At 34.4% G+C, this 26,945-nt stretch overlaps 1 protein-coding gene across 1 annotated transcript in view; it reads right to left on the reverse strand.

Moving 5' to 3' along the window:
• The window catches only part of LOC126373782 (protein bowel), a 29,788-nt gene extending 5,286 nt beyond the window's left edge, over window positions 1-24,502 (reverse strand). The window contains exons 1-2 of the mRNA XM_050020068.1: window positions 24,061-24,502; window positions 19,312-20,212 (exon numbers count right to left, since the gene is read on the reverse strand). Coding sequence (XP_049876025.1) covers window positions 19,312-20,195 — 884 coding nt within the window. The 5' untranslated portion in view covers window positions 20,196-20,212; window positions 24,061-24,502. The remainder of the gene's footprint in view (window positions 1-19,311; window positions 20,213-24,060) is intronic.
• Between the last annotated feature and the right edge of the window lie 2,443 nt (window positions 24,503-26,945).

Below are 26,945 nucleotides of genomic sequence, written 5' to 3' on the forward strand. Positions count from 1 at the left end.
ACTAACCCATATATGCAAAATGAAAGTAAACAATATGATACGAAATAACGAGGCGACAGAAATTAAAATCCACAAATCGATGTAAGAGGTAAAGGGAAAGTTCATTTTATAACCAACAAAATGAATGAATGGAATCTACTAGCTGGCACGAATCGCGTCGCTGCGTCACGCAAATATTGTGACGGACAGACAGACCGGTTTACAAAGTACACATAACTTGGTCTGTCAACTCACGAAGGTTGAGAACATGGTAACTGGAGATTTTGATCAATGTTGGTGGTATTTTTAATAACACACATAGATGGAAATACTTAAAATAGACACGTATATACGAAATAATAATAATGACTACTAACTTAGTGCTCTATAAATTAAAGCCGAACATAAAGCTAGAGTAATATATAACTTTTGATTTAATTAAATCGATGCAACAACTATAATCAAAATCGTAGTACAAATTAGTGACTATAAATAAAATGAAGACGATAAGTTTTAATTTTAAAATGAAATTGAGAACTCTATCAACGATTGACTAAGCTCGATGACGGATTCGGAAACACCCGTCAGACAACTTCACTAAGACATCAAAGCAACCGCCAACGGATTCAAATTAACAAGGCAATTACAAAGTTACTTTGAAACGTTTGCTTCGAGCCGGCCGAAACTATAAAATCTACAATTCACACTGTTCAAACAGTAAGAAAGCCAAGCCGTGGAAGGCATAAAATTGGAAGAAACATTTTATAAATGTCACTTAAATAGTGATATTAATTGTAAGTTAAAAAGAGGCAACGTTAAACATACAAAAAAGTTAGGATAATCGTAAAGAATACACATAATTAATGACATAAACAAATCTTTCCCTCCCAACTGTCTTATCGTACCAGTTTGATCAATTCTGACGTTAAATAAAATATAAGTAACGTCTGTCTCTTCTTATTATACACTGAGATAAAGATCGCGATGGACAGTCGCTCAGAATCCCATCAAGACACGGAGCAGAGATAAAAAAGTGAAGTTCAAAATTACAGAGAGGACTGAGGTCCGGCGCTAATGGGCTACATTAAAAAATATTTTCCATTACGGTTGCCGGTCAGATAATGTGTTTTGGTGGAAGAAACACTTACTGAGGCGCCAGTAATGAAAATCGGGAAGTGACTCATGATAAAATAACGTATAAAAATGTTACTGATATTGATAATAAAGTTGGAAAACCTGTAACAAATAGTTTTCAAATTACTCGTTTAAGGCAAGAACTGAAAAATACTGCAATAGCAAATAGAAACGGGTTCCGAAATGTCCCCGTTTCATTTGACAAACAACTACAAGCATTGTGACAAAACGCGAATAAGCACTAAAATATCTCAGAAAATCATTCGCATCGGTCAACGTTCATAGACACCCGACACAAATAGCTATCTCGAAAGATATTAAGTCCAAGAGACTGAAGATTAGTATTTCATCTATCGATTCAGGTCAAAATCGATGTTTTTTTTTTCCAATCCAATCGTATGTTCGATATTGCCTATCGACTGGCGATCAAGAGCTCAGTAACAATCATAGAGCGAAGATCGATATAGAACTGTCAAAAATTATTGAAATAGTCGTAAGTCATGAAACGTAGGTTGAAGAATGTTATCATAAACTTGTTTAAAAAAAGAAACAAATGATGAGAGCATTTTTTTTGTCCTCGCCACATTCATGTTAAGTAAATTACGCAAGTTTAAGTTTTTATCAGTCTTGAACAATTATACAGAAGTTTAAGTACTTCTTAATGCGACAATTCCCCAGTTAATAATAGAATTGATTATTGGACTGTAACTATCTAAATTTATAATAAGTCTATAAAGCATTCGGTTCTACGAAGCAAATCAATTTCTCTCAATAGTTTTTATTGTAGCTGAATGGTAGGTAGACTGGACACCATACGTGTACCGCGGTATTGGTAACTTGATAATATAATATTGTGCATACATCAACTCTTTGTGTTTGGTCTCTATTAAAGCTTAGATTATCACTTTTATTAATGTGTATAATAAATTCAAGCATTGTCTCTTTTTCTGACATAGAAACATTTATAGGACTATTTTTATTGTATATCTTGCATCTTAACCAGTTTTATAAAGCGTTTGAAATGGAATTTGATATCAAAATAGAAAGAGGATTTCTCATTTTCAATCTCATATGAAGCGTTTTTCTACTTAAAAGTAAAGAGAGCAGGTCCGTCGATTGCGCGCGTTGGAATGCTGCGGCGTGGGTCACTGCCCGATCTCCGTCCCCCGCCGCTCCTCTCGCAAGCCCATCTCAACATCTAAGCCTCCTATCACCTAGATTAATCGTCCCAAGTCTTTTCTCATTAAAACTACTAATAATTACTTAAGAAATGATTTACGACATGACATGTCTTTTACTAAAATCCGGCTTATCAGTTGAGGACCAACTCCAAATGTAAATTCCATCATTTAACATAAAACCAGGGCAATACACTTAAAACACAAAGTTAAAACGAATATTCAACGAAATGACATCACAGCAATTAAATAAGGAAACTTAAAATTTAAAAGAGACAAAAGCACCGTATTTATGATAATGTTTGTTGCAGCTTTAATTAGGTAGGTATTAGCAAAACCCACACAAGTGCAAAACGGTAGCGACAGATAATACATTAAATTTATTCTCAGAAACGGCTACAAGTCCAATACCACTTGTAAGTAAATCAAAACCGCTTATAAATAGCTTTTATTAACATAATCTCGCGATTTGTATAATGAAGTGGCGGATTTTGTTATTCAAAATCACTCGGTTTTCAGGGAGATGCATTGGAATGTGATTTTATTGCTCATTAACAATTTTCTGTTATTGTTACTATTTTTGTACCTACATTTAGACTAAAAGCTTTAGATTTTATCTTTATTAATGCAAAGTTTATTTAAATTGTGATTGTGTTATATACAGTGTTTATGAATTTTGCATTTATGATTATAAAGTGGTATTCATGGCATATCTGATCGTGGTCTTTTGAAACAAATCATTCTGATACGGTCAAAAGTCTTCATTCTTAACCCGAATCCGTGGAAGGAAAAATGCCGAAAGGACTGAAATAAAGATTGGTATAAAAAATGTTGGATCCCGCTGCGTTTGGTGTACATTTAAATCCGTACGGTGTCTCACAGAAGACGCGTATGCCGTATTAGGGTACATAAAAGGTGTATTTAAGCAACTGCGCTTGGTTGCGCTGTCGGGCCCACGCAATGTTTTATCTCTTTACAACCAACTGAGCTGGTTTCCTTTAAGTCGATTTATTGTTATGCTACTAATATCTCAGCCTCAGTACAAACGCCAACGCCTCGGTTGCTCTCAGCTAATTAACATTAGAATAGCAGAATTTAGTGGGAACTGTTGACTCAGAAGCTTTACGAAAGAGCCTTTGTGCTTTTGCCTTTGTCGTTATAGCTAAGAACAAACTAGGTAAGTATAACAAACCTAGAAATGCTTATATAGTACTTGAGGTAACTACACAGTATTTAACACTTAATTGGAAATTGTATTGTATAGTTTAGCTTCCGTTATATATTTTTCCAACTAGAAATAGTCTCTCCGGTTCCATAGGAAAGCAAACCTTAACACCTTTGCATCAAAGCCACTTGAAAGTTCAAATAGATCTTACTTGAACAACAAGGTCTACATTAGCATAAAAGCTGTACGGCATAAGCATAATGTTTCTAAATTCTCAATATCGGAACCCGTATTGGCAGTAGCTAAACATTTTCATGTAGTATATGACAGAATGCAAATGAAGCAAAGTGTCGTTCACATGAGTATTTTCGCAACGGGTCGGCTGACATTAGCATTCTCATTAGACACCGTTTTTTGCAACTTAACAAAATGGAGATGTCAATACACTTAGTTCTGTTTTTATTTTTGATATTATAACGCTGTGCAAGACGGTTATTTGAATTAAATCAGTCTAAACGTATTCTCGTTTGTTGGTGTCTTTAAAAAAGGAAGAATAGTAGTCCCAAAATACAGCCTTGAGGCGTAAAGCTTGATTGGAGAAATCATAAAGATCGGGCGTTTTTTCTTCAATATACAACGTACTGCAACATTTTAACGCTATAATCAACTAATTGAATATGATGCGACCGAAAATAGTACGTCGTTAATGAGGTAGTTTCGTCTGCGTACGTTTAATAGATTCTACGTGGGCGTGTTGCTTTCAATCGTTGGTAGTAGTACAATGAGTCATTACCGTGCTAGACGGTGGGTCTCGGTTATAATGATCTGGGCTACCTACGTCGGCGAGAGTTGCTCTTTATGTGTGACAATGGAAGCTTGCTTTGACTTAATGAGCTTTGCTGATTTTCGAAACGGTTTTGCTAGTCTAACACCGTTAAGACTTATGCTTGATTGCTATGTGAAGATCCTTTGCTAATGCCATTAAAAGTATGTAATTTCAAAAGAGTTTGTATACACGACACAAACTGATTTACGGATCAATAAAGAAGAGGAATAAAAATTACAAAGCTACTTAATTGTCAAAGGCTTTTCGGTACACCCTTTTGCTGCAGCCCCAAAAAGTTAATGGAAAAATAATACAGTCCACGTAGAGTTGCATAGCTCCACGCAACATCATTTATTTTCTGTTGTTATACCAAAGAAATTTTGTATTCGTCGCGCGGCGGTATAAAAAGTTGACTCCCCAAAAGTTGGACAGGTACGTGGACAAAAAATAAATGAAAAATACTAATGGAGCGACGCGTGGAGGTTGGAGGCCGCTCAGAGGTAAGTAGCCGATAAAAAACTAAATGCTGATGTTAGAAATAGGTTTGGAGCAAAGCCTTGTCAGTGTAAATGAATAGATCCGAAAATGAAATTCGAAATTTTAATACAAGAAGGATCATTAACTTCGGAATTTCTGCAGCTAACGTTTAATTCACCGCCTTAAAATAATGACTAGGCGTAGGTATTCCATCTATTTGTGGTAATTGAAAAACAATTGCGCAGTAACGATAAAAAGGTAGTAAATACAGAAAGGGGTAATAAGTGTCAACCATTTATTGCAAGACCGCTTGCGGGCAAATTGCAAAGTGTTTAGTGGCTGCTTTAACAGACTTCCCGAACCAAAGATAATTTATTAAGCTTGCATTGAATTAAATATCATATTCAATACTTTATTACAACAAAAGAACTCATATTCAGGGAGTATCTACATTTAAATTATCAATGTAATTCAATTACATTTTGCATACTATGGACATTGTGTCATAATGTCGGGGAAAACCTTGACATACACTTATATAATAATATTACAATGTATTAACAAGGTGCAAAAGTAATCCTTCAGGAGGCGCCAGAATCCAATTGGAAAGACATAATGTGTTTCATTGGCTCGAGTTTATGGCTCGAACATTCACTGACACTCGGCAACATTAACCCACGTGGCAATAGCCTACTATACAGCGTCTGTAGCCGGTTTGCCAGCGCTGGCGCAGCCCAAGCGACGTATTGGGAGCGACGGCTAGCCGCTGCCGCTTCACACTCAATTTCACCTCTGACTGACGCAAACATTCATTCTGCTGTGTACTTGACGTCTTGTGTTGGCGTGTCAGGTGCTTTAGTCTTACCTACCTTCATATAAACCTTTTTTGATACTTCCAAGTATGATATAAATCTTATGTCTGTATCTCCCGCTTCATTCCCTACACAACTGGTTCGAAAGCCGACACAGCAATTCAGCCTTCCTTATCTGCGATCAAGTACGCTCTGTAAGTGCTCTATATAGCCTTTGAGCTCGGACGACTAGTCATGATTACTTCACCTGACATTTCCTAATTGATTAACTCTTCTTTTTATATCTATAATTAAACATGCTTTTTTATATACGTTTTACCTGTTACGATATTATCGAATTTCTATTATAAAAAATTGGCGCCTCAATTTTGTAAAAAAAATATAATGAAATATAATACTTGATCGCGCTTGAATAGTTTCAAAAGACGCTCACGGATCACGTATTGTTTGATGATATTTGATACCTAGATTGGTATAGACGTACATTTTGAATATGAAAAAACTGAAACCTCATGTACTTTTAACACTTGCATTTTAAGATTCATACGTTGAACACGGGTAGGTAATTTATTTTTACTGTCTCTAGTCCCGTTCCGTATACTCATTAAACAAGTTGATAAGATAAAAATATCAAAACAGATAAGGCTAACACAGACAGTGTCGGTGTAGACGGTAGAACAGACACGAGACTGTCCCACGAGCGAGTAGCATAGGAAGCAATATTATTCAACTCGTTCAAACTAGTCCTACTATCAGATTTATAACTCCGGCTTTTGATTCATGACGGTCTCGGCTGGCAATTAAGCTGAGGTCTCCGATACCATTAATCAAAGCATATTGATAGGTCCAGTCTATGTACAAATCCAATTAGAGTCTGAATCCTTGCTACAATTTAGTTCCATCTTCTTATATGATTTATGAATGTGTAAAGGTACAATTAGGCCGCGGAGGCGAGTGTTAATTTTGGTTTCGTCGTAAATTCACTTTTAGTGGTGTATGTAATTGGGTGTAATCGTCTGTAATCGGTCCGTATAGGCGATGCTTCGAAGCTTTTCATGTGGGGAACGTAACGAGTTTTCTTTGCTTATGTTTACTGTGGGAGATTAAGATAAATCGTATAAGTCATCATGGGTTACTCTACTTGCTTATTTACCAGAACCTATTTTTATTGAGCCTGGGTGCTTTGCCAGCCTTATTTAATTTTCATGCACTGTATCACTGCGACAATGGGAAGGAATTTGTGATCGCTGCCTTATACTATACTAGTTCGCTTTTAAACCCTACCTATTGTACATTTGTGTTAACATTACATTGAATTAGTTGAATATTTTGGTATAAGTATAGGATATTTCTGTTCTCTTGAACGGGTGAGAGCCCTCAGCTCTCCCCATTTGTCCGGCCAAGTAGTTAATGCCATCTGCGGCAAATCTACAAGAAGTCACGTCAAAAAGAAAAAAATACTGTTCTCTTTTTAAACAGACCCTTTCAAGTGAAGTATATAAATTTTAGTGATTCCGCATTTTAATATGTCTTTACTTACGTAATGATTAATTAATATTATATGTAAGCGAAATGCTGAATGCAAAATGTTTCCCATTCTGTTTACAGAAAGACAGTACAACCTAAGGGCATTATAAATAAGTCGAATGCATCTAAATTCAATAAGAAACTGGTTCAATACAACTTCGTTTTATGATCATTCGTTAGTACACAACGTTTTTTATGTTATAACATTTTAGTATCACTGAATTTCTTTATGATATTAATAACGGGCAAGTAATCTAAAGTACACAATATTATACGTATAATGATGTTATTATATTTGATATAATTATTATTATAGTAGGTGTATAATATATTATTAGTAAATTAATCATGAGAAAGTTGCATCATAAATTCTAGAATTCTATCAGCAAACATTTTTCTTTTTTATTTAACTGTAGCTGGGGTTGTGATGGAATACGCTCCACAATCTCTCTCCTTCTCTCTCTTATTCTCTCTCTCTCTCTCTCATAATCCCCTCCGGTTGACTGAGGGGAGGACTGTACCCAAGGCACATATGTGGGCTATTTATGTATGTAAGTACGTATGCTATGAACTTATAATTGTGATTTTCTGTAATATTATTTTTTTCCCCTACTGTGTTTGTATTGTTACTGTGGTGTCCTCTAATAATAAATACTTTCTTTCTTTCTTTCTTTCTAAAATTATTACTATAATATATACTTTAATGCGATATAGCCTAATGATAACTCAATGTGATATTATGTTTTCAAGTATATGATATACATAAATTAATTCATAAATTCTAATTTATAACTTTCTAATCATTTCTTCTCTGCATCGTAAGATCAGATAGATGTCAGCGTAAATGTAAGTGTGTTCTCCGGCATTCGTCTATAATTAATTCTATGATTGGTTTCTAAGATGACTAATCACTAGTAATCACTGTCGATATACTTGTACACTTTTAACTATTAAATAATACATCATTTTTCGACGATTTGCACATGAAAACTGTATTTTTGGCATGAATATTCGTAATATAATACGAGTACATAATCATATGCATACCTAATACATGAAATGATTGTACCCATGCCATAAAGAGGTACCTAGCCATAAAAGAATATTGAGTAATTATTGTTTGTTTTAAAGGCGACCTTATCTTCTAAGGTTCTTTTAGAATAGAAAGAACAGGCGGTTTAAAAAGGTCATATTCATACAATTCACCTAGAAAATACAAAATTGCTATTTGACATAATTTGTTGACTTTGCAAACTTACTTTTATACGCCAAAAGACAAATTGCAATATTGCTTTTTAGACGAATTGCTATAAACTTTGTAAGTCTCCTAGAATACAAATATAATCACAAAGCACAGAACATGAAGCTCGGTGAAACGTGGATACTTAGTTCATCTTGCGATGAATGTATATCTGACCGTTAGTATTATATGATCTGTGATCTGACTACCTTTTGGGATATAGTCGATGTTGATGTTTTCGAATAGAATAACACAACAGTTTGTAATTGCTTTTCTACAATGAGATCCCTTTGCTGAGCGAAAATTGAAATATTATGCATTAAGTACCATTATATGAAGTTATACACTACTAAATATATAGCGACTATCCATTAAACACTCGACCCGAACTTTTTATCACAACAGATTAGTTCAGTATAGCATAGTAATTGGTCTCATTAAGTCAGATATCGACTCAGTCTCGACTAATAAATGTTTATGACTATTCGAAAATCTTTTAAAAAGTCGATCAATGACTTTAATCTCTCATAAAATCTGGCTATACGTGCTTAGAACAGATTAAAGATGTTTCAAAGCCCGTTGTAATAAATAATATGATTATTTCCTTTTGAAACTGGCTTGCTCTGACATTTTTCGTGTGAAATCAACCGAAAGAGGCTCTTTGTTAAAGGATTAAGATGAAATGGGCTCGGGTTGCCTTCGATTCGTAAAGCTACTTGTCATTCGTGTGAAATTTAAAAAAAGGCAAGCAATGTACTATTCGAGAAGCTATCGAAATAGATCTGTACTAAAGAAATAATTATTTTATTACTAAGTTCAATTAAAGGTACTTAATACAATTAAAAAAAAAAAACATTCACTCATTGTACTAACACTATACTTCATAGGTAGGTATTACTTTTTTTGTTGCCAAGTAGTTACATTGTGAAGTGTTTTACCTATTTATACAGATTTAACGCTGCATAACATTGTATTACACTTGTTAATTATATTAAGTATAATAAATTACTTACTCTTACGTAATTAATCAATGCGACACCACATGGTGTTTTAAGAAGAAAGCAGACCAAAATTCTTAGGCATTGTACGTGCTCTCAGAGTTATTATCAATGCTAAATGGAATTTTAATCACTAGGACAAAACTTATGAAGTCTAATTTTGTTTTCTTAAATTGAGAAAGTCCGATGACGTTATTAGATGAATTCGGCGCGTAATAAGTACCCAGTTCAGTGACTAGGATTATCATACCCGATTTATTACGCAGCTCGGTTTTATTGTAAGATTTCCTTCACAAGAAAATGCAGCGAAAGGTACAAAAATCACAGACTATGACAATAAAAAACTACCTTTTATACCCTCAGTTTTCGAATCGAAAATCAAAATAAACGTAAACAACACCATATGCGGGAAAGCCATGGCGAGTCAAGGGTTCAGCTCAGCCCACCAAGGACAACCGGTCTATAGCGTATGGGTTTAGTCCCGTGGATAGCGCCCGTAGAGATGCGTACGATTGTTGCTGCAGTAACTAGTATGGGTATCTGTTATCGCGTATCTATCTTAGTATTAAGTTTATAGGGTTTAAAATTTCCAAGTAAATATATTATATACCTTAAATGAAGACAGTAAGAATAATGGTTATTGTCGTAAAGTGTGATTTTATCAGTAGGTAACTAGATAATATGTTCAATTCTATTTATTTATTTAGCTTATTAAATTCTATGGAAGAGAATGTGATGGGTACCACTTAAGTTTGATTCGATTCGATTCGTCACTTTTGTTACTATGTTAATATGAGTAAAATGAAGAATAAGGTGTATAAAAAAAATAAACCTTTTGTATCTTTTCAATATAATTGGGTTGAAGTTCTCATTCTGAAGTACCTAACCGATTAAAAAGTTTAACTACGATTTATTTAATCATTTTATTGAGTACGTGTAGTAGCGAGCAAACATTTTTTACTTATTTTTTATTTAACTAACCATATACTTAGTAACAGGTATAGTTGACTCTATCCAAAGCAGATAGCATCATCAACTCCGTACCGCTTTACTGTCCTTCCTGCGAGTCACGTAGGATTCCGATGTTTGTACAGATCTTGATGCAAGTGACATATGATTTATAATGTTTGTTTTGTATAATTTGTAAGTCAACAACTTGTGGAGTTTCTTGTAATTTCTCCTGTTTAGGCAAAGTGCTTTTCGAAATGGCAGAGTATCATGTTGGCCTTTGATAAATTTATCGTTGATGAAAAAGAGATTGGCAAAACCAGTGAAAACGAACCAAAACCTTGTCGATCCAAAGTCATTATTAACAAGTTAGAGAAATCACATCCGTTTGGATAGAAAACTGAAAGAAGAAAAGGGAGATCTTTGCTAATAGATAAATAAGTAAGAGAAATGCGTAGTTCATATTAATTCATTGGTTTAATTGATAACATCAAATATAATTTTTATTTTCAATGTAAAAGATATTCTTCATAAACTCGACGACAGGGTTAAGACAAACAGTACCTTTAAAGCTGCAAGCTATTAAGCTAATCAAAACTTTGCGAAGCTCAAACAAAAATTTTGTTACGACAAAAACAGTTATTTACTAAGAATTCCAAATAAGGCAGTTTGAGGATCTACCTGGCATCAAGCAGGTTGTGTGTGTTCACACACACATACGCACATGATCATACACATTATGGAGGCATTGAATGTGTGTGCCTCCACGGATTTTATCTGAGAGACGTCGTCCTATGATTAATGAACGGAAAGTCTCTGGGACCTTTCTTTCCATATGTTAATAAATAACAATAGCGACTTAGGAATACTTTCGAACGAGTTTTGAGCATTGTCTCGTGGTCGTTTCGGTGACAAATACTACGTCACAGGTCAAAGGATTGAATTTCAAATTAGTTGTGCCTATATAATATAAAAACGAATATTCAGTGAAGTGGACGTAAGTTTTATATTCTTTGTCAGAAGTTTTAGAAGTTTTTATTACTCCACGATATTGTACTATAATAATTGATATTATTTTAATAATAGTTTTTGTTTGGCCTTAGTCTTATTTTATCTTTGTAACATGATTTTATCTTAATAATATTTCATTTATGTTCTTAGATTTATAAATAGTTAGATAGACGTTATCATGTTGCTGCAATTTATCATGAGTTTATCGTTAAAGTCTTCGCCGTTCTTGTACTTTCAGTATTTTCAGCCGCTCAGTATTTTTTACTCTAATTATTTCCCAATATAGATCTTTTTATGCATGTTTTGATTCTATTTAAGAGAAAACTTCAAGAAATCTAAGAGAGATAGAAGACTCATTGTGCTTTATGTTTTGTTTTGTTAATTATTTGTTAAACATTGTTATAAATATTTTTTTCATTTTCTTTTTTCATGTTGAGAATCTGATATTTCTAACATGAAGTCAAGCATTTCTTCTCAAGAGTTAGTGTATGAGAGGATTCTTCACATATTGTGAGTGTGCGTAGAACCCCGATGTAAAGCCAACAGTGTAGTCACGTACTACTCAACTCCGTATGACTTTGTACTTAAGAGGACACTGTGAGGCCACACAGATAGTGCAGCCAACTGTAAAAACTAAGGTTCGATTGTCAAAAAAGGGATTTCACTGTTTATTGAGGTACAAGAAGCTTCGTGAATTGACGTTGCAGTTCAATTTAATAATTGAAATATACCTACACAAACCTAATAGCTATTTAAATTAACTAATTATTAATTTACAAGACATAGAATACGTTCTGCTTGTAAAGCTGGTAACAATAAAATGTTATTGGTCCACAATCTACAATAAACTGTTCATTTTAGGAATCTCTTGAATAATCGTCAAAGCGTTTGCATAATTGACATCAATGCTTTGCATCTTACTGAATCATTATTAAATACGATTTGGTAAACACCTGTTGTTTTTCCACAATCAGGCTGTCCTTCTACTACCTATGTCATTGTGCAAAAAACGTTTCCAATTCAAATTGCCTGATTTGAAACTTCCCAGTGAACACAATTATTGGCTAGGACCCTCAAAAATTCCACCTCTAAGTGTTGACTATGGCACAGTCGTTTGTTTGGACAACCGACCGGTCACTGTTTGCTCTGAGCTCTTCGAAACCTCTCGGGAAATATTTTAAACGAAACGGTTGAGCAAGCGAAGACGAGTGCCGCCTGCGCATATGAATATTAATGGAAACGAAATGTACATAGCGGGAATTGGGTATGTCTAGGTTCGATTTTTTTGAGGTAATAATAATGTTAGGGTTATTTTCGAGGAGAAGGACTGTTTTTTTTTAATAGTGAGTTTCCGTTTTGGTTCATTTTTTATTGCCTACAGCAGTATAATAAATTTTATTGATAAAAAATTAATATGGAAAAAGAAACAAAGAGAAACTGAATACAAGCGTGTGTGTCTCATGGTTTTGAGTTTGAATTAAAACTTACTTAAAATATAGACATGACTGGTCAAATTAAAATGCTGCCGCTAAAATCATACAGTAATCTATCCACCCAAAATTCAATCAATGCATTCAATGTCAATATATTGATTTTAACTTGTTAAACAACTTATATAAAGCAAAAATTCATGATCACCATACCGTAAGTGAATACCATAAACCAAGTGGGCCACTAAATACGTGACCATAATAGTAATACAAAACAACATATCGCTACTACAAACTTAATGGCTTTAAAAACTGGATTAGTAGCAGAGAAATGCTAAATCGACGATAAGCATACATCTTGTCTGCCCACGCCTCAACGAACAAGACACGATAGTAATGGAAATGTGAACTCTAAAGTTGTTGATATTGCAGCTAAAGTTGATAGCGAAGACTTTGTGAGATAAGTAAAAGACTTGACATTAGACGAAGAGTTAAAAATCCCTATTGTTCCGAAGACCACTGTGGTCTAACTTGACATGCAAACATTTGTTATCAAACTCAAAGATATGAGAATGGATGGTTTTGTCTTTGTTATTTCCTAGCAATGGTAGATTAATACTAATCATAACTCTGATATATGAAAAAAACTATTGATTGATATAAATAACTGGGCTTTTCTACAAAATCTTTTTGAGTGACTTTAGTTTTTAGCTATAAGAAAGAAGTCATATTTGATACCAGAATAAGCAACAGGAGATGCATGTAATTAGTAATTCCACCAACATGAAGTAAAGACACACGCGTAGCGTTTTAGTAATTTACTAAAGGAATGCGAAGGACGAGTAGTCGGATTATAAGATTCCTCTATAGATTACCACGCATCATGTAATGAATAACCTATTAAATGTCGTGTTGGTAACACGTAAACTTTGCGACCAAGAATAATTGATTTACTCTACAAAACGATAAGGAGTTTTTCTTTGTTATTTTCATTTGTTAGTACTACAAAGTTTCTGATATTGTTTTCTAAAATTTATGGTGGAATTTGTTTATTTTCACGCAACTAATTGTCTAGACAGTAGACTGTTTTGGTTCTCGTTAACTATGCACTTATATTTCAAATAATATAAAAGTAGGTCGAGGGTATGACTTACTGAGGACTGTCTTATTATTATATTGAATATTAAAAAAGATTGGAAAAGAAAGATGACAAGGTAAAAAGAAAATGCATATTAGACGTGCCCACCGGGCAAGGGAACGAATAAATGAGATTATAAGGCCTCCATCCCATCCCACGGAACTCTGAAAAGACCACAACGATAATGCCGCTCCGGCTTAAGAAGACAGGTTCTTGGATTAAGCTGAATGTTACTTTCCGTTTTTGCGATAGCTAAAGTATGATTAATGGACGCCATCGTATCGAAGGAATTTTAATTGAAAATACTTCTTATAATCTGATTATAAATTACAATTTACATTTGAATAAACATATACAAAAAGCACGGGTAACGCATGTGACGTCTTAAAAGAGTATCAAGTACCAAAACGTAATGCGTAAATCTCAAGTTTCTTTGAACTTCCAACGTTGTTGTAATCAGATATATGTATTTTTAAATTATGCCAGTATTATACATAACGAGCCATGTGTTGGATTAAAAGCATATCTGAGAATCCGAATCACGCGAATATTTAAGTTAATTGGCTGTATATAAGGACAAAAAAGTGTTTTGCAACCAAACACGCGAACTCTGGGAGTATAATTTGAATAATTCCTTTACCTGTTCGCATCGTATCGATGCGAATAATGGCATCTGAATAATCTTTGCTGGAACGGCAACTGGTAATATACGAGATTGTTTGAGATTAGACGTTCAGCAAAAGGTTTCAATAATTAGTACTCTTCTACAACGAGGTTATATTTTATACGAAGTTGAATAGATGAACCAATTTGCAAATTACTTCCATATTTTTGAATTCCATCGCTAAAAGATTGCCCTTCAGATATCGCGTTGCCTTCAGCGATATTTTGACTTATTTCTCAATAAATAAACAACCGACTTTATATTGAAGCCGCAGGTGTTTGCAAATAAAAATGCGTCCTCAGTCAAAATGAGTGTTTAAAAATTGCGCAAGACTTAGCACGGTCAGAAACTTTCAAAAGCCAATAAGATACTGTGAAATCGAGCTTGTACCGCAGTGTTACTAATTATTCTACAGGCTCAGTCACGACTATATTTAAACACACGCTTAAGTTTAAGAAGCACACACAGCGATTAGTCTAATCAAAGCTTTTTCTATATGAAAACGAACAACCGTTAAGGCGGATCAAATAGACACTTGAAATGTTGAAATGTTATAGATAAATTAGAATACTTAAGGTTCTTTAAGAATATTCTAAACAGATTAAATCTAAAAGATCCGTAATTCAAATTCTCGGAAATTGTAACATACATACATAAACTCACGCCTATTTCCCACCGGGGTAAGCAGAGACTATAGAATTCCATTTGCTTCGATCCTAACACACTTCTCGGAAATTGTAAATTTTTGATTATTCAAATTTCCCTATCTTCTGGACCCGTATCAATGAAAATAAGGCATTTAGAATGTCACAAACGGAACTCATTCCCGTGATATTAAAATTGCTGTGATCGCGTGACAATTTCTCGGTCGCCTGCAGCAAAATTGGAGGAATATCTGTAGCGATTCGAATATCACGAATTCTTGCCACCAAATTAGAATATTTTGTATTGGAATTTCTAAACAGACTTACGATTGGTCTGAGCACACCAAAGATGATAATTTCTAAAGTTGTCCGTAGGCAAAACTCTTGTTCTCGCGACCGCGTCCACCTGCCCGGGTTGATTTATTATGGATTCAGTATTAATTTGATATCCCTTTTTGCTGTAGCCCCTTGAGCGATTGGAACGAGTAGAGGTTTGCCCGGTCTCCATTATATGTGGTCTCGGTCGAATCATAATTGCATATGAGCTCTCCGATAAAATAATATTCAATGCAGAAATTATTCTTCTTTAGACTTGTTTGGTAAACGACACTGTCGTATTTGATAAATTGTTTTTAATTACCAACATCAAAAACAAAACAAACTAATCGAGAGATAAAAAGGTATGCTTACAAATTAAAGCTATTGCGTTTTTAAAGGACTGCTAGAGAAAGGTTTGTAGTTGATTGCAAGATCTTATGTTCGAACCAGTTTTTCATAAGAAATTGCTTGCTGTATACACTCGATTTCTTAGTACGTCTATGTGTGTATGTTTTTATAGCTCGCAACTTGTAACAGGTTTATGGTGTGAATGTTGTTGTTCGTACGTTGTGTTTGGCCACATCTCATTTCTTATGGGAAACGGCTCGTGATGGTCTTTTTATTAATGGTCGGATTTTTGTAAGCCCCGTCGATTGGAGGCGTATATTACTTCACCGTAGTAATGGGAATATTTTTGTGAAATTACATGAGATTTTTTTCTGTTGATAAGCTGTATTTGTATGAGTAATATAATTGATGTACTTACATTGATTGACCTTTCATTACACGTGTTTTATTTAAAAGAGATCAAGAACCTCGAGCGTTGTAAAGGAACTTTGCTGTTACAATGGCTTTTTGTGGATAACAGATATTTATGTTTCTTACGTCTATTTATTTAATGTTGTTATGTTCTGAAGAAAAGTCTCGTTAACATAGTCCTCCTTATTTAATTTTTATTAGCTGCAATAAATGTAAATGAAAATACATTAAGCGAAGCTCTTCTACTTCCACGACGTATAACTGATAGGTTCCAACCAGTTTGTGGTAAGTAAATTGTCAGGAATGAAGTACAAGCCCTCATTTGCGTACGAACATAATTACACATACATTTGGCTCGGCGCATCTCTCAGACGCCATCATTACTTCGTGGTCAGTTTTTTTCTTAATTTTCGTTAAAATTATTCCGATCACACTCTCCGATCGATTTCGGATAAGCTGTTCCCCAGTTATTTATTTACGTAAGATGGTTAGTGGTTATCTTAATATTCATGGAAAACTTTTTGGCAGAGAAAATGGTCATGTTTAATAATAAGTTTGGTCCTCAGTCGGATATTTTGTTACGGTTTTTGTAGAGTGTTTTCGGGGAATCGCGAAATAAGCGTGTGAGGCTGTCCTCTTAAGGTCAAAGGCGGTGGAGTTTCTTTAAGGCTGTTAATTACAGCTTGCAATATAATAACCCAGTATTATAAAAATATTATGCAGGTCTTGTGCAGCAAGTTGGTCTTGGTAATCAAAATAATGATTGCGACAAAAAACTGTAACTGCATATAATTACGATAGGGTGATGAGTGGTGAAGTCATATCGGTGCTATTAGATTTAATTATGTTTCCAAGTAATCACCCAGAAACCTTAACTCACAGAGAGTATAAACTCAAAGTTATTTCAGTGAATTTCCTGTTACGAATTACTTTGCAATCGCCAGACCAAAAAAGCTAAAGCTTTTTATAGTGCTCTATTCAATGCCTTTATCGGCAATTTTAAAATGATAACACGGAACAATTGAGAAGAGATGTATTATAAAACTAGTCTAATGTACAGTCGACGACAAACTAAGTAACGAACTATACTTAACAATTTTTGAACCAAATAATTTCGTCAACAAAATAGAACTTGATAATTCTGAAAATGTTTTTAAACAGCTTAATTATACATAAAAACTCACAATTTAGAAAGTAACCTTTAACCTGTACATTATTACGTGATTGGCTGAAATAATTATATGATATAGATAAAATAAAGTCATTCAGCAATGAGATGTTTAATAACACATTTAAAAAATAAAAACCTTTGTAATTATTTTGAACCGATGCTATAAGTCGAGATGCTCGTGTTAGTATATAACTTCAATGTAATATAATTGCAAATTATTTTCATTATCCTTTATTTAGATATCTTCAAGCCAATAATTGCGGACTTGGAGCTCTACCTATCATTTTTGTATATGTTCTAAATGCATTTTATACAGTGATTTATATATTTCTTTTATGTTCTGAATCTAGTTCGGCTGGTAAAATATTAATTACGTTATGTAAAGGGAGACATAAACCATTGTGTCATCTATCATTCGAGCCAAGCCTATTAGTTCAAAAGATTTTTACTTCCCCAACTGTACCAGTTCTTTTCCATTACCGGCCAGGCAATAGATTCCGATGAGTCATCAGAATTTAAACTAATTACGGGCCAGAGTAAAAAAAAGCCTCGTAACTTAATGTGAGACGAAATCCCACTCAGGCATTTTGGTCCATCAAAAATTACAGCCTTTTTAACACGATTTTGGTTAGTTTTAGATTTGATGAGATTTTTTCAATGCTACTTTCGGACCGGAAGTAAAAGAAACAGTTGTACCATATGGTGGTTTGAAAATGGTCTATATTGTACATAAACTTTAGCAACAATCAACGAGTCTATTCACTGAACGCTATTGTCCTGGATTGCAAGTTTTAAATTGCTTCGCTAGAGAAGTAACATTAACGTTTTAATTAAACGTAGTATGCTATATGCAAGCATGTTATAACATGGGTACAACGTTTATGTCGATACTCTATGTATACAGTTTGTAATTTTCGTTAACAAGATACAATATCTTCTAAAGATTTTTATGTAAATAATCTTTCGTGGGAATATAAAAAGATGCACCTTGTAATGATGCAGAATCAATAAACTGATGATACAGAGTAGGAACGCGTTCTGTTTTCTATTTAATAGCCCCTTTCCTTTTACAATCACACACTTCCTCTCACACGCTACATGTTTGTATTCAGTCAATATTTGGTAGCACTAATTCTTCGATCGGCACCAACATATCGACTCTGACCAGTTTTATGGCATATAATAAAATGGTTCAAGGCGCTCCAAAACCCGTCGATCCAACGCTCTTAACGCACGTTTTTAATGTGTTATATTTTATAGGATTTAGTCAGATTAGAGTCAGCTGAATAGACATTTAATTCCAATTCTATAAAAGACTTGAAGCTTCAATCTTTTGAAATGAAATTAGAGTTTCAAATGAGTCAGAACTAAGCTACGAATAGGAACTCAAAATATATTTTATTATACTTAATTTCAAATCAAATTTTGTTTTGTCCGACTTCAACGAATCGAGACGCGAATATATCATTTGGCGCTTATCTTACATCGGAATGAATGACCAGACATTGCCCGCATGTCGTGCGGATCACTGTGCCGAATCACCTCTTCAACATTTTGAAGTAATAGAACAAGACTCATGCCACTCTAATGTCCGACCTTTTTTCAATCTTATCAATCAAGGTAGACTAATTTCTGGGAAGCACGTACTAGGATCAAGAAACTTTATAAATATTCCATTTCCAAGTAGCCGAGCGGATGCGGCCACACTCGGCTTCACATCTGCAACTTGAGTTACACCGGCTGCCTGTTAGTTGCATATAAATTAGGTCTTTATTCTACGATCAGCGTTGTAGAAAATTAAAATGTGCAAGAAAGCGGATGCTCCATCAACGGGTGCACTGTAATTACTGGCTATTTGTAGATATGAAAATTAATGCATTATAATGTCTTACCTGTGGTCTCGCAAGTGGTCTTGTCTCCGGAACGCCTTGCCGCAAATGTCACAGGAATAGGGCCGCTCGTCGGTGTGTGTGCGTTCGTGGATCAGCAGGTTGTAAGACTTGGTAAATTGCCGGTTGCAGAATTTGCAGATGAATTGCTTTTTAGGCCTAGAAGCACGTCCAGGGGCTCGTAACAACCGCCGGTCTAAGTGTGGATGCATTTGATGGGGACCAGCCCCCGGTGGAAATAATCCGGCTCCAGGAAATGTAAAACTACTTGTAGCTGTCGGTGAAGGACCTGGCGCACCTAAAAATGCTCCAGGTGGCCCGTAAATAGGGGGTTGCGATGAACCATCAGACATCATTCCTTCAATAGATGAAGTTCTATGATGAGGAAGTAACATAGCTGCCGCTGCTTCGCGCAACGCCACTTCTTTTCTCTTTTCAACCATCATTGCCATTAAATCAAAAGAGTTTCTTTTAGGGAAGTTCCCAGATGCTCTATCAGGGGATCCTTTTGCTGGTTCTGCTCTGTCTCTGTCAAGCATTCTTTCTCTTTCTATGATTTCTGATGGAATTAATGCTGGATGCATTTCATTAGGATACATGACAGGATGCATAGCTCTAGTAGGTACAACAGGAACAAAAGCCGAAGATTCTCGATGAGTTGATGTAAGTAGAGAGCCTGTGGTCATCTGTCGGTGGTAAGATATTGGCGGGGATTCGAAATTGCCGCTCGGATTTCGACCATTGGAGGATGGTCTTTGCTGACCTCTCTCAGCGGAACTTGCAAGGAACTGATCATGTCTGGACCTTAAAGGCGCAGTCACTGGAGCGTCGTTGACAGGGCGTGGCGTAGATGCCCTGGATACTACAGCTCCAGCGTTGTCGGACATCGCGGTTCAAAATACATCTGCAAAGAAAACGAGTCGTTACAAACTTCATACTTATTCTTTTTTTACTAAAGATTATTTTTATAAAAATGTAAATTCTCATTTATTAAAGGGCAAAGAAATGTCGACCAACCGTACAGTATCGAATTAAATTGTACTCGAAAAAAATAAATTTTAAATTTAAGTTCACCAAACTGTAAGTGCGTCGATTCTTATCTTAGTGCCTTTCACTGCATCGCTTTTGATTGGCTCAATCTGTTGCACAGTCTACCAGCGTTCAAGCGCAGGTGCTGAACATTCAGATTTATGGATCGAGAAACATGCTTAATTAAGTAGCTCTACATTGTTTCCACTTATCTATTAGCATAAAATACACATTATTCTCACGCAATCTACCTACGCTTCGACGAAACTTCACAAGTTAGTGATATTTTGAAAGTGATCGAGAAATTATTGAAATCAGATCATTATTTGAGTTTAGTGTGATCTTTTCAAAGCGTTGTTAGTATTTGACTTTAAAATAATAGACGGTATATAATTTGGATATTACCTTTAAAGGTAAAGACTATTTTATTTTAATGTTATAATATTACAATATCTAATACAATATCGCATTTAAAGAATATATGTCTCATGAATCATTCATTGGTTTACAATCGCATCGTTTCTTAGCTTCTGGTGATATCAGAAATGTTAATAGCAACCGGATTTGGTTTCAAATCGATATTAACGTCAATACTTGATAAATTATTATCGATAAATCGGATACAGCCAGTTGCATGCATTAAAGAAGTGCTTGATACAGCCAGTTTGAAAAAACATTAGGTGAAGTACATTGACCGTATAAAAACTTCACTTTAGAAAACACCTTGTGTGTCACTTCTCAAGAGTGCTTATAGAGCTCCATCTACTAGGACACCATGATTGCCCCGGTAGTGGGAAATTAATTAGGATTCGGCAGACGGCAGCAAATTAGTTGCGCAACCAAGGTACCCTTTGTACAACAGCACCATGCCACCATGGTTGCACTACCGTTGTTGCCTTACCTTAGTGAGATAGGACCCTAATTAAACAAGGAAAATGGAACGGTATTGTAAATAAAGTACATGTGTTCTTTAGAATAAAATACAGCCATAGTAGTTTCTTATATTTGTATAATAGTAATAACATCACTGAAAAGATTATTATTCTAAGATTTACGATGCTCTGACTATTTCCAACTGAAATCATGGACAATAAAACTGACGTTTTGCTTTACTACCTCGGTTGTTAGCGTGTGTTTTCTTAAGGTTTCCGGTGCCTGCAACTTGTACAGCATTTATATCTGTCTTATGACTCTTTTTTATTTCGGACTTGTACGGCTCTAAAAGCAAACCAACCAACTTTTTTCTTAATTGGTAAAAAGATTAAAACATAACACAAGTCAGTTACAGCAACTACAAAAAGATTAATCTTAGAATCAATTTATTCAAGCGAGATCGAAAAGAAGGCGAGCGGCCGGGCCCACATTTCACTACGCGTTGCCCGTTCTACCGTAAAAGCCTTCTGATCTCTCGTCTCACTCGCACGCACCTGCAACATGATGTCTTCTCGCTTGCTCTTAGGTTGAGCCTGATCGAGTTTCTACCATCTTACTTGCTCCGAAGCTGTAAAACTAATTTTATCTCTCTTTTGGTTCGAGAATTTAGAGATATGAATATGTATGCAAGCACTGCAGTAAGTAATGGACTCTGGGATATAATACCGGTCATTTCAATAATATAAACTTTTAAAATAATGTGCAGTTCCTTTATTTTATTCTCAACAGTTTTTAACATCGTCTTACAGTAGGTAGGTATGTGTATCATAATTCAAATTTGTTTACAGCAGTTTACTTCATTAGCACCCGTGTTTTAATTAAGATGAATGAGATGAAAATGTATTAAAATTTATAGACCGAGATCTAAGTATGCTAACGTGTGTAAACTGCTTTCATTGCTATTCACACTGAATATTTCATTTTGATCTCGATATTATTCAAACAGATCAAACTGCATTAATGTATGTAAGTATCATTACATTATGAAACGCACACCTTCTGTACTCAAACCCATATGGATTCTACTTAAACAAGATTTATACTAGAATAGGTATTGTTCAACTTTTTCTAACTTATTAAAACATTGATTTTGCGAGGATGTGTGTATGTCTCAGATTGCATAACGTAAGTATAAAGCACTGCAGTTTCAATTTCAATTGTTTGGTCATCAGACAATCGATTTGTATTAGAAAATGCAAAATTTATTATACATTGTCCAACCAAGTCTCACCAGCTAGCAAGCACACAGAAGAAGTTGCTTATAAAACCTGTCAGCAAGAACGATGGGCTGTTTAAATACCAGAAAGATATTTTCCACTTGAAGTAAGACAGCTCTTGGAAGTTTTCTTTACAGTATTATGATCTGTGTCTATTATGTTTGTTGAAGCAGTAGATTCCTCGTTTGACATAGCAATCTTCCCAAAAATAATACCTCTATTTCAACTTAGAACATCCATCATCCTGTATTGGTCAAGGAAACCGTACTAACGTATATAAAGAAATTACTGTACCCATGTTTACACATTTCTGTGAAAAACCAATACCAGTATGCAATTAACGATATCAAAGCATTTGAAGCGGCAACGCTTTGTCTCGATAACAATCATTCGGCTCGCATGTGATAAGATTGGTGTTATCACTTGATGGCGAAGATTAACTACTATTTGCTCAGCAATTATACCGCAAGCCGCTTCTACAGTGTCACAGTTACCCTTTGTTGTTGTCAGTTGAATGATAAAAGCTGATATTGGATGTATATCGTCGAGGCCTTGTTGATGTTCTACAGATATTACTGTTTGTTTTAGCAATGCAACCGTTATGTCCAAATTCGAATCGACCTTTTGGAGAATTAAGGCAATTAAGGGAATTTTTTGATCTTCTACAATCATTAGGCTTTTGATGCTGCTGCTCATTAGGGCTCACACTTACTCCCAAAAGGTGCTTTGACAAATTAACAATGTAAGAAAATTATGTCACAGTTTGGCTAAAACTCTATCAACATTAATGTATACCTAAATTATTTTAAGTTTAGACAAAGGAATTCTCATAACTAAGTACTTCATTAATTTTGGATTTTCGTTGTTTATATGTTGACTGAGGAGAAGGGGTCATCAGTAGTAGTCGACGACTGTACTAGAAACCGTCATCACAACATTGAGGTTGCTGTTTGGTTTACAACATGTATCGTTGTTTAAATATGAAGTCGCTTTTGCTTTAAGAATTTCAAATAGTTTTTCATAATTATCGTATTAGGGTAAGTATACACTTATTTTTTGTTGCCGTTAGCTGTGAAGCATGTAGGTATGTCATCAATGATGCAAACCATGAGTGCAATAGCCAAAGAAAACTATTGATAGAAGTAGAGTTTTCAAAATCAGTAGTCTTTAAATTTTAAGACCCTACAAGTAGTCCAAATAAAACAAAACCGTGACTAAATTGCAAAGGACATTTACCTATTTAGGAAAGCTTGTAAAACCACATCTTAATCTAGCATCATAAATCTCCCCACGCAGTACAATGCTACTTGATAATTACTGCGAAACTCAGTGGCAGGAAACGTTAAACACTGGCGTAAAACAGAACAGAACAATAACGCGAACCACAGGCCCGTTAGTTCTCAGAACTGTTTTATTTCTGATACATCTACGTCGAAAACAATAACAAACATAACTCCGGTTAATCTACCAGATGACGATAAAACAGGTAGCGATGCGCAAGCGCACCCAGCCTACCCAATTTATTCCACATCCGCTGTATTAAATTACTTATTCCATAAAAAAGGGAACTCACAAGGCGTCCGATCGAACGTCAGATGTGTTGTGTCCAACCCTCAGGTAGTTGGAACCCGCAAAGTTTACAAACCAGGGCTCCAACCGGGCACGTCGCAATTTTTTGTCACATTTCACAGTCCAACCGCAGGCGCAGTGGCATAGAGACAGGTGAATAGGAGATTAGTGGAAGCGCACACAACAATAGACGCACTGTACAGGCCATAAAACAGTTAATAGACACAGTGGTGAGCGAAAAAGTTATTGCCCGTTATGCGTCAATCACTGTCAACTATCACCATCCGCAGTTTGGTATGCACTGTAATCCACGGTTGTAAATTGTAATGTCACTGGAGTAATAACTGTAGTAATGTGATTAATGTTGATAGCACTTGGCGCGAAGGCTGCGTGTGCGCAGATGGCGCGCGACTGGTGGGAGTAGAGCGCGCGTACTACCGCGCCTGCGCCATCGGAGGCAGTAGCGCTCCCGTGCCGCTCCCCTCCCCCGCGCCTAACCGAAGCCTTCCATATTTTTACTTTGGAGCGATAAAAAAGGGAAGGATATCGCTGGATTGTTTATTTTTCGTGTTAGTAGCTTATAAGTCGTGTAAATTAACGCCGCCCTCGACTGTTGTAGGGACCGTGAATTTCGACTGTTCGTGCTAATTGATAAATGTTATTTTAATGTTCTTTCTATTTGCCTATTCTGAAAAATGTTAGTGTTCATTATATAGACAAGATTTTGTTTTATATTATATACTGTTGTATACAGTACAATCAGAAAGAAGGAGCTGTTTATGTAGATTTTTTACACTGTTATAAAATTATGGGTACCCATCTACAAACGAATTAAGTTAAAAGATACACATTTTTGTTTTATCCTTTATTACAACGAAGTCTATCGATACAGTCACATATATATATTTAAAAAATCGTCTATTTTAAGATTAGTTTTACTCCAATCGTCTTTGATTATTACTATCTCTCCCTTCGATCCAATAAATATTTCATTAAATTCAAATTAATAAAGATAAACAGTATATAGATACTAGTATTTAATATTACACAATGAATATAAGTTAGATGATTTAGCAAATGTAACGATTTTTGGCAATTTACTGGCTTTATAAATAAATTGTAGGGGATAAAATATTTGAATAATTTCAACTCGTACTACTCTCTGCATACTTATTTACTGAACACATTATAATGACTATTTTTATCTTTTTAAATGTAGATAAATCTAGGATTTACCAATATACTATTTTTAATAACGTGCATTTTATAAATTTGCGATATTTTAAACAAAATGTTTCCTTAGACTTTTAACACTCACTAATGTACAAGGCTACTCTAGTATAAGCATTTTAACGATTCTGTTAATATCAAGTCTTTTTATTATTTATATATACTTGAGCTTTTACATGATTATTTATATACATACCTCAATTGTATTTACTTTTTACTATTATTAACCAGTTTAATGCACACTTTTAAGTCACCTAGAATGGACCGCGTTCTAAGGGGATATATTCGTATAATATTATATAAGATTCATGAATCTCAAATACTTTCACGTGAACGACAAAAAAGTCTGTAACCCTTTCACAAAATTTATATTTACAATGCTTAAAGAAACATTAAACAATGAAGCTAAAATTACGTACAAATAAGTTTTAATATCTTTAAAATTCACAACACTAATAATAATCACATTTATAATTAAAAATACAAGGGTTACAGATAAAATTACTTATAATTATATAATTCTTTAAATTGTGCTTCCCATCAATCACTAACTACACGTATTCTAATAAACCAACTTTGGCACATCAATAATGTTTAGTTCACTATTACCTTTATCTAATGTATCTACGTTTCACTATTAGTAAATATTTTTACTAATAATAGGAATATTTTGTCCACTTCTAACTAAATAAACGCCTTGCCTCCACAAACGGTACAATTATGATTGACATTTAAAATAACACTGGCTTTTATTTGCAACTCGTGTGAAATCTAAAAAAAAAAATAACTTTCGATAGTGAATAACCACACGTATTTTGAAAAATGTAGGTACTTACTTATTTTTTAAAAGAAATGCAACTTGATTGACCAGTTGTACAGAGTTTCTTTCACAAAAAAGTAGCGAAAACAAGGAAATATTATTCCTATCAGAAGTACTTGCGAATTGTATTGTTTTATCTCTGATATGCATAGTGCATAAAAGCCAGTTCAATAAGTACACGATATATTCAGATCAGAAATTCTATTACACATTTTTAATAATTCATTTAAACGTTCATTATCTCTATCTATATATTTTACGCATTGAAGTATAATATAAGTATATAAATGGTAAAATTAATAGTAAGTAACAACCTACTACTAATTTTACCATTTACATACTCTACAGATCTTGGTAACATTTTCCATGTTTAAAACAACTTTTCGCTCTTTTTATGTAAGTATATTTTATATGCCGGAACCGTTTATTAGTTCAATAATCATCATATTCACAAGTCACATAAAATAGCACAAGCTCTATTGATGACAATTTTATTTGCTTTTACAATGTTTAGATGTCGCAATAGATACCGTAATGAGTATACAAAAGTGTAGTTTAGATTTATATATGATAGTATCTATCATTGATATATTTTTTACCTATTTAGATTTACATAGATTAAAGCTATGTATTTGTTTTAGCCTTGGATGAATCATTTTAGGGTGTTTACGTGCAACTTGTATAAATAGTTGTATTTTATTCCACATGTTATACCCATTTATAATTTGATAACATTATGATAAATATTATATTTTACTTTGAATATCTCGACCGTTATTATAACTAATAATGTTATTAAATAGAAGATCAATGTGTGTCTTCCAAACTTTTTTAATATA

This window comes from Pectinophora gossypiella, chromosome 16, assembly GCF_024362695.1.
Source record: "Pectinophora gossypiella chromosome 16, ilPecGoss1.1, whole genome shotgun sequence".
In the NCBI taxonomy this organism is placed as follows: Eukaryota; Metazoa; Arthropoda; class Insecta; order Lepidoptera; family Gelechiidae; genus Pectinophora; species Pectinophora gossypiella.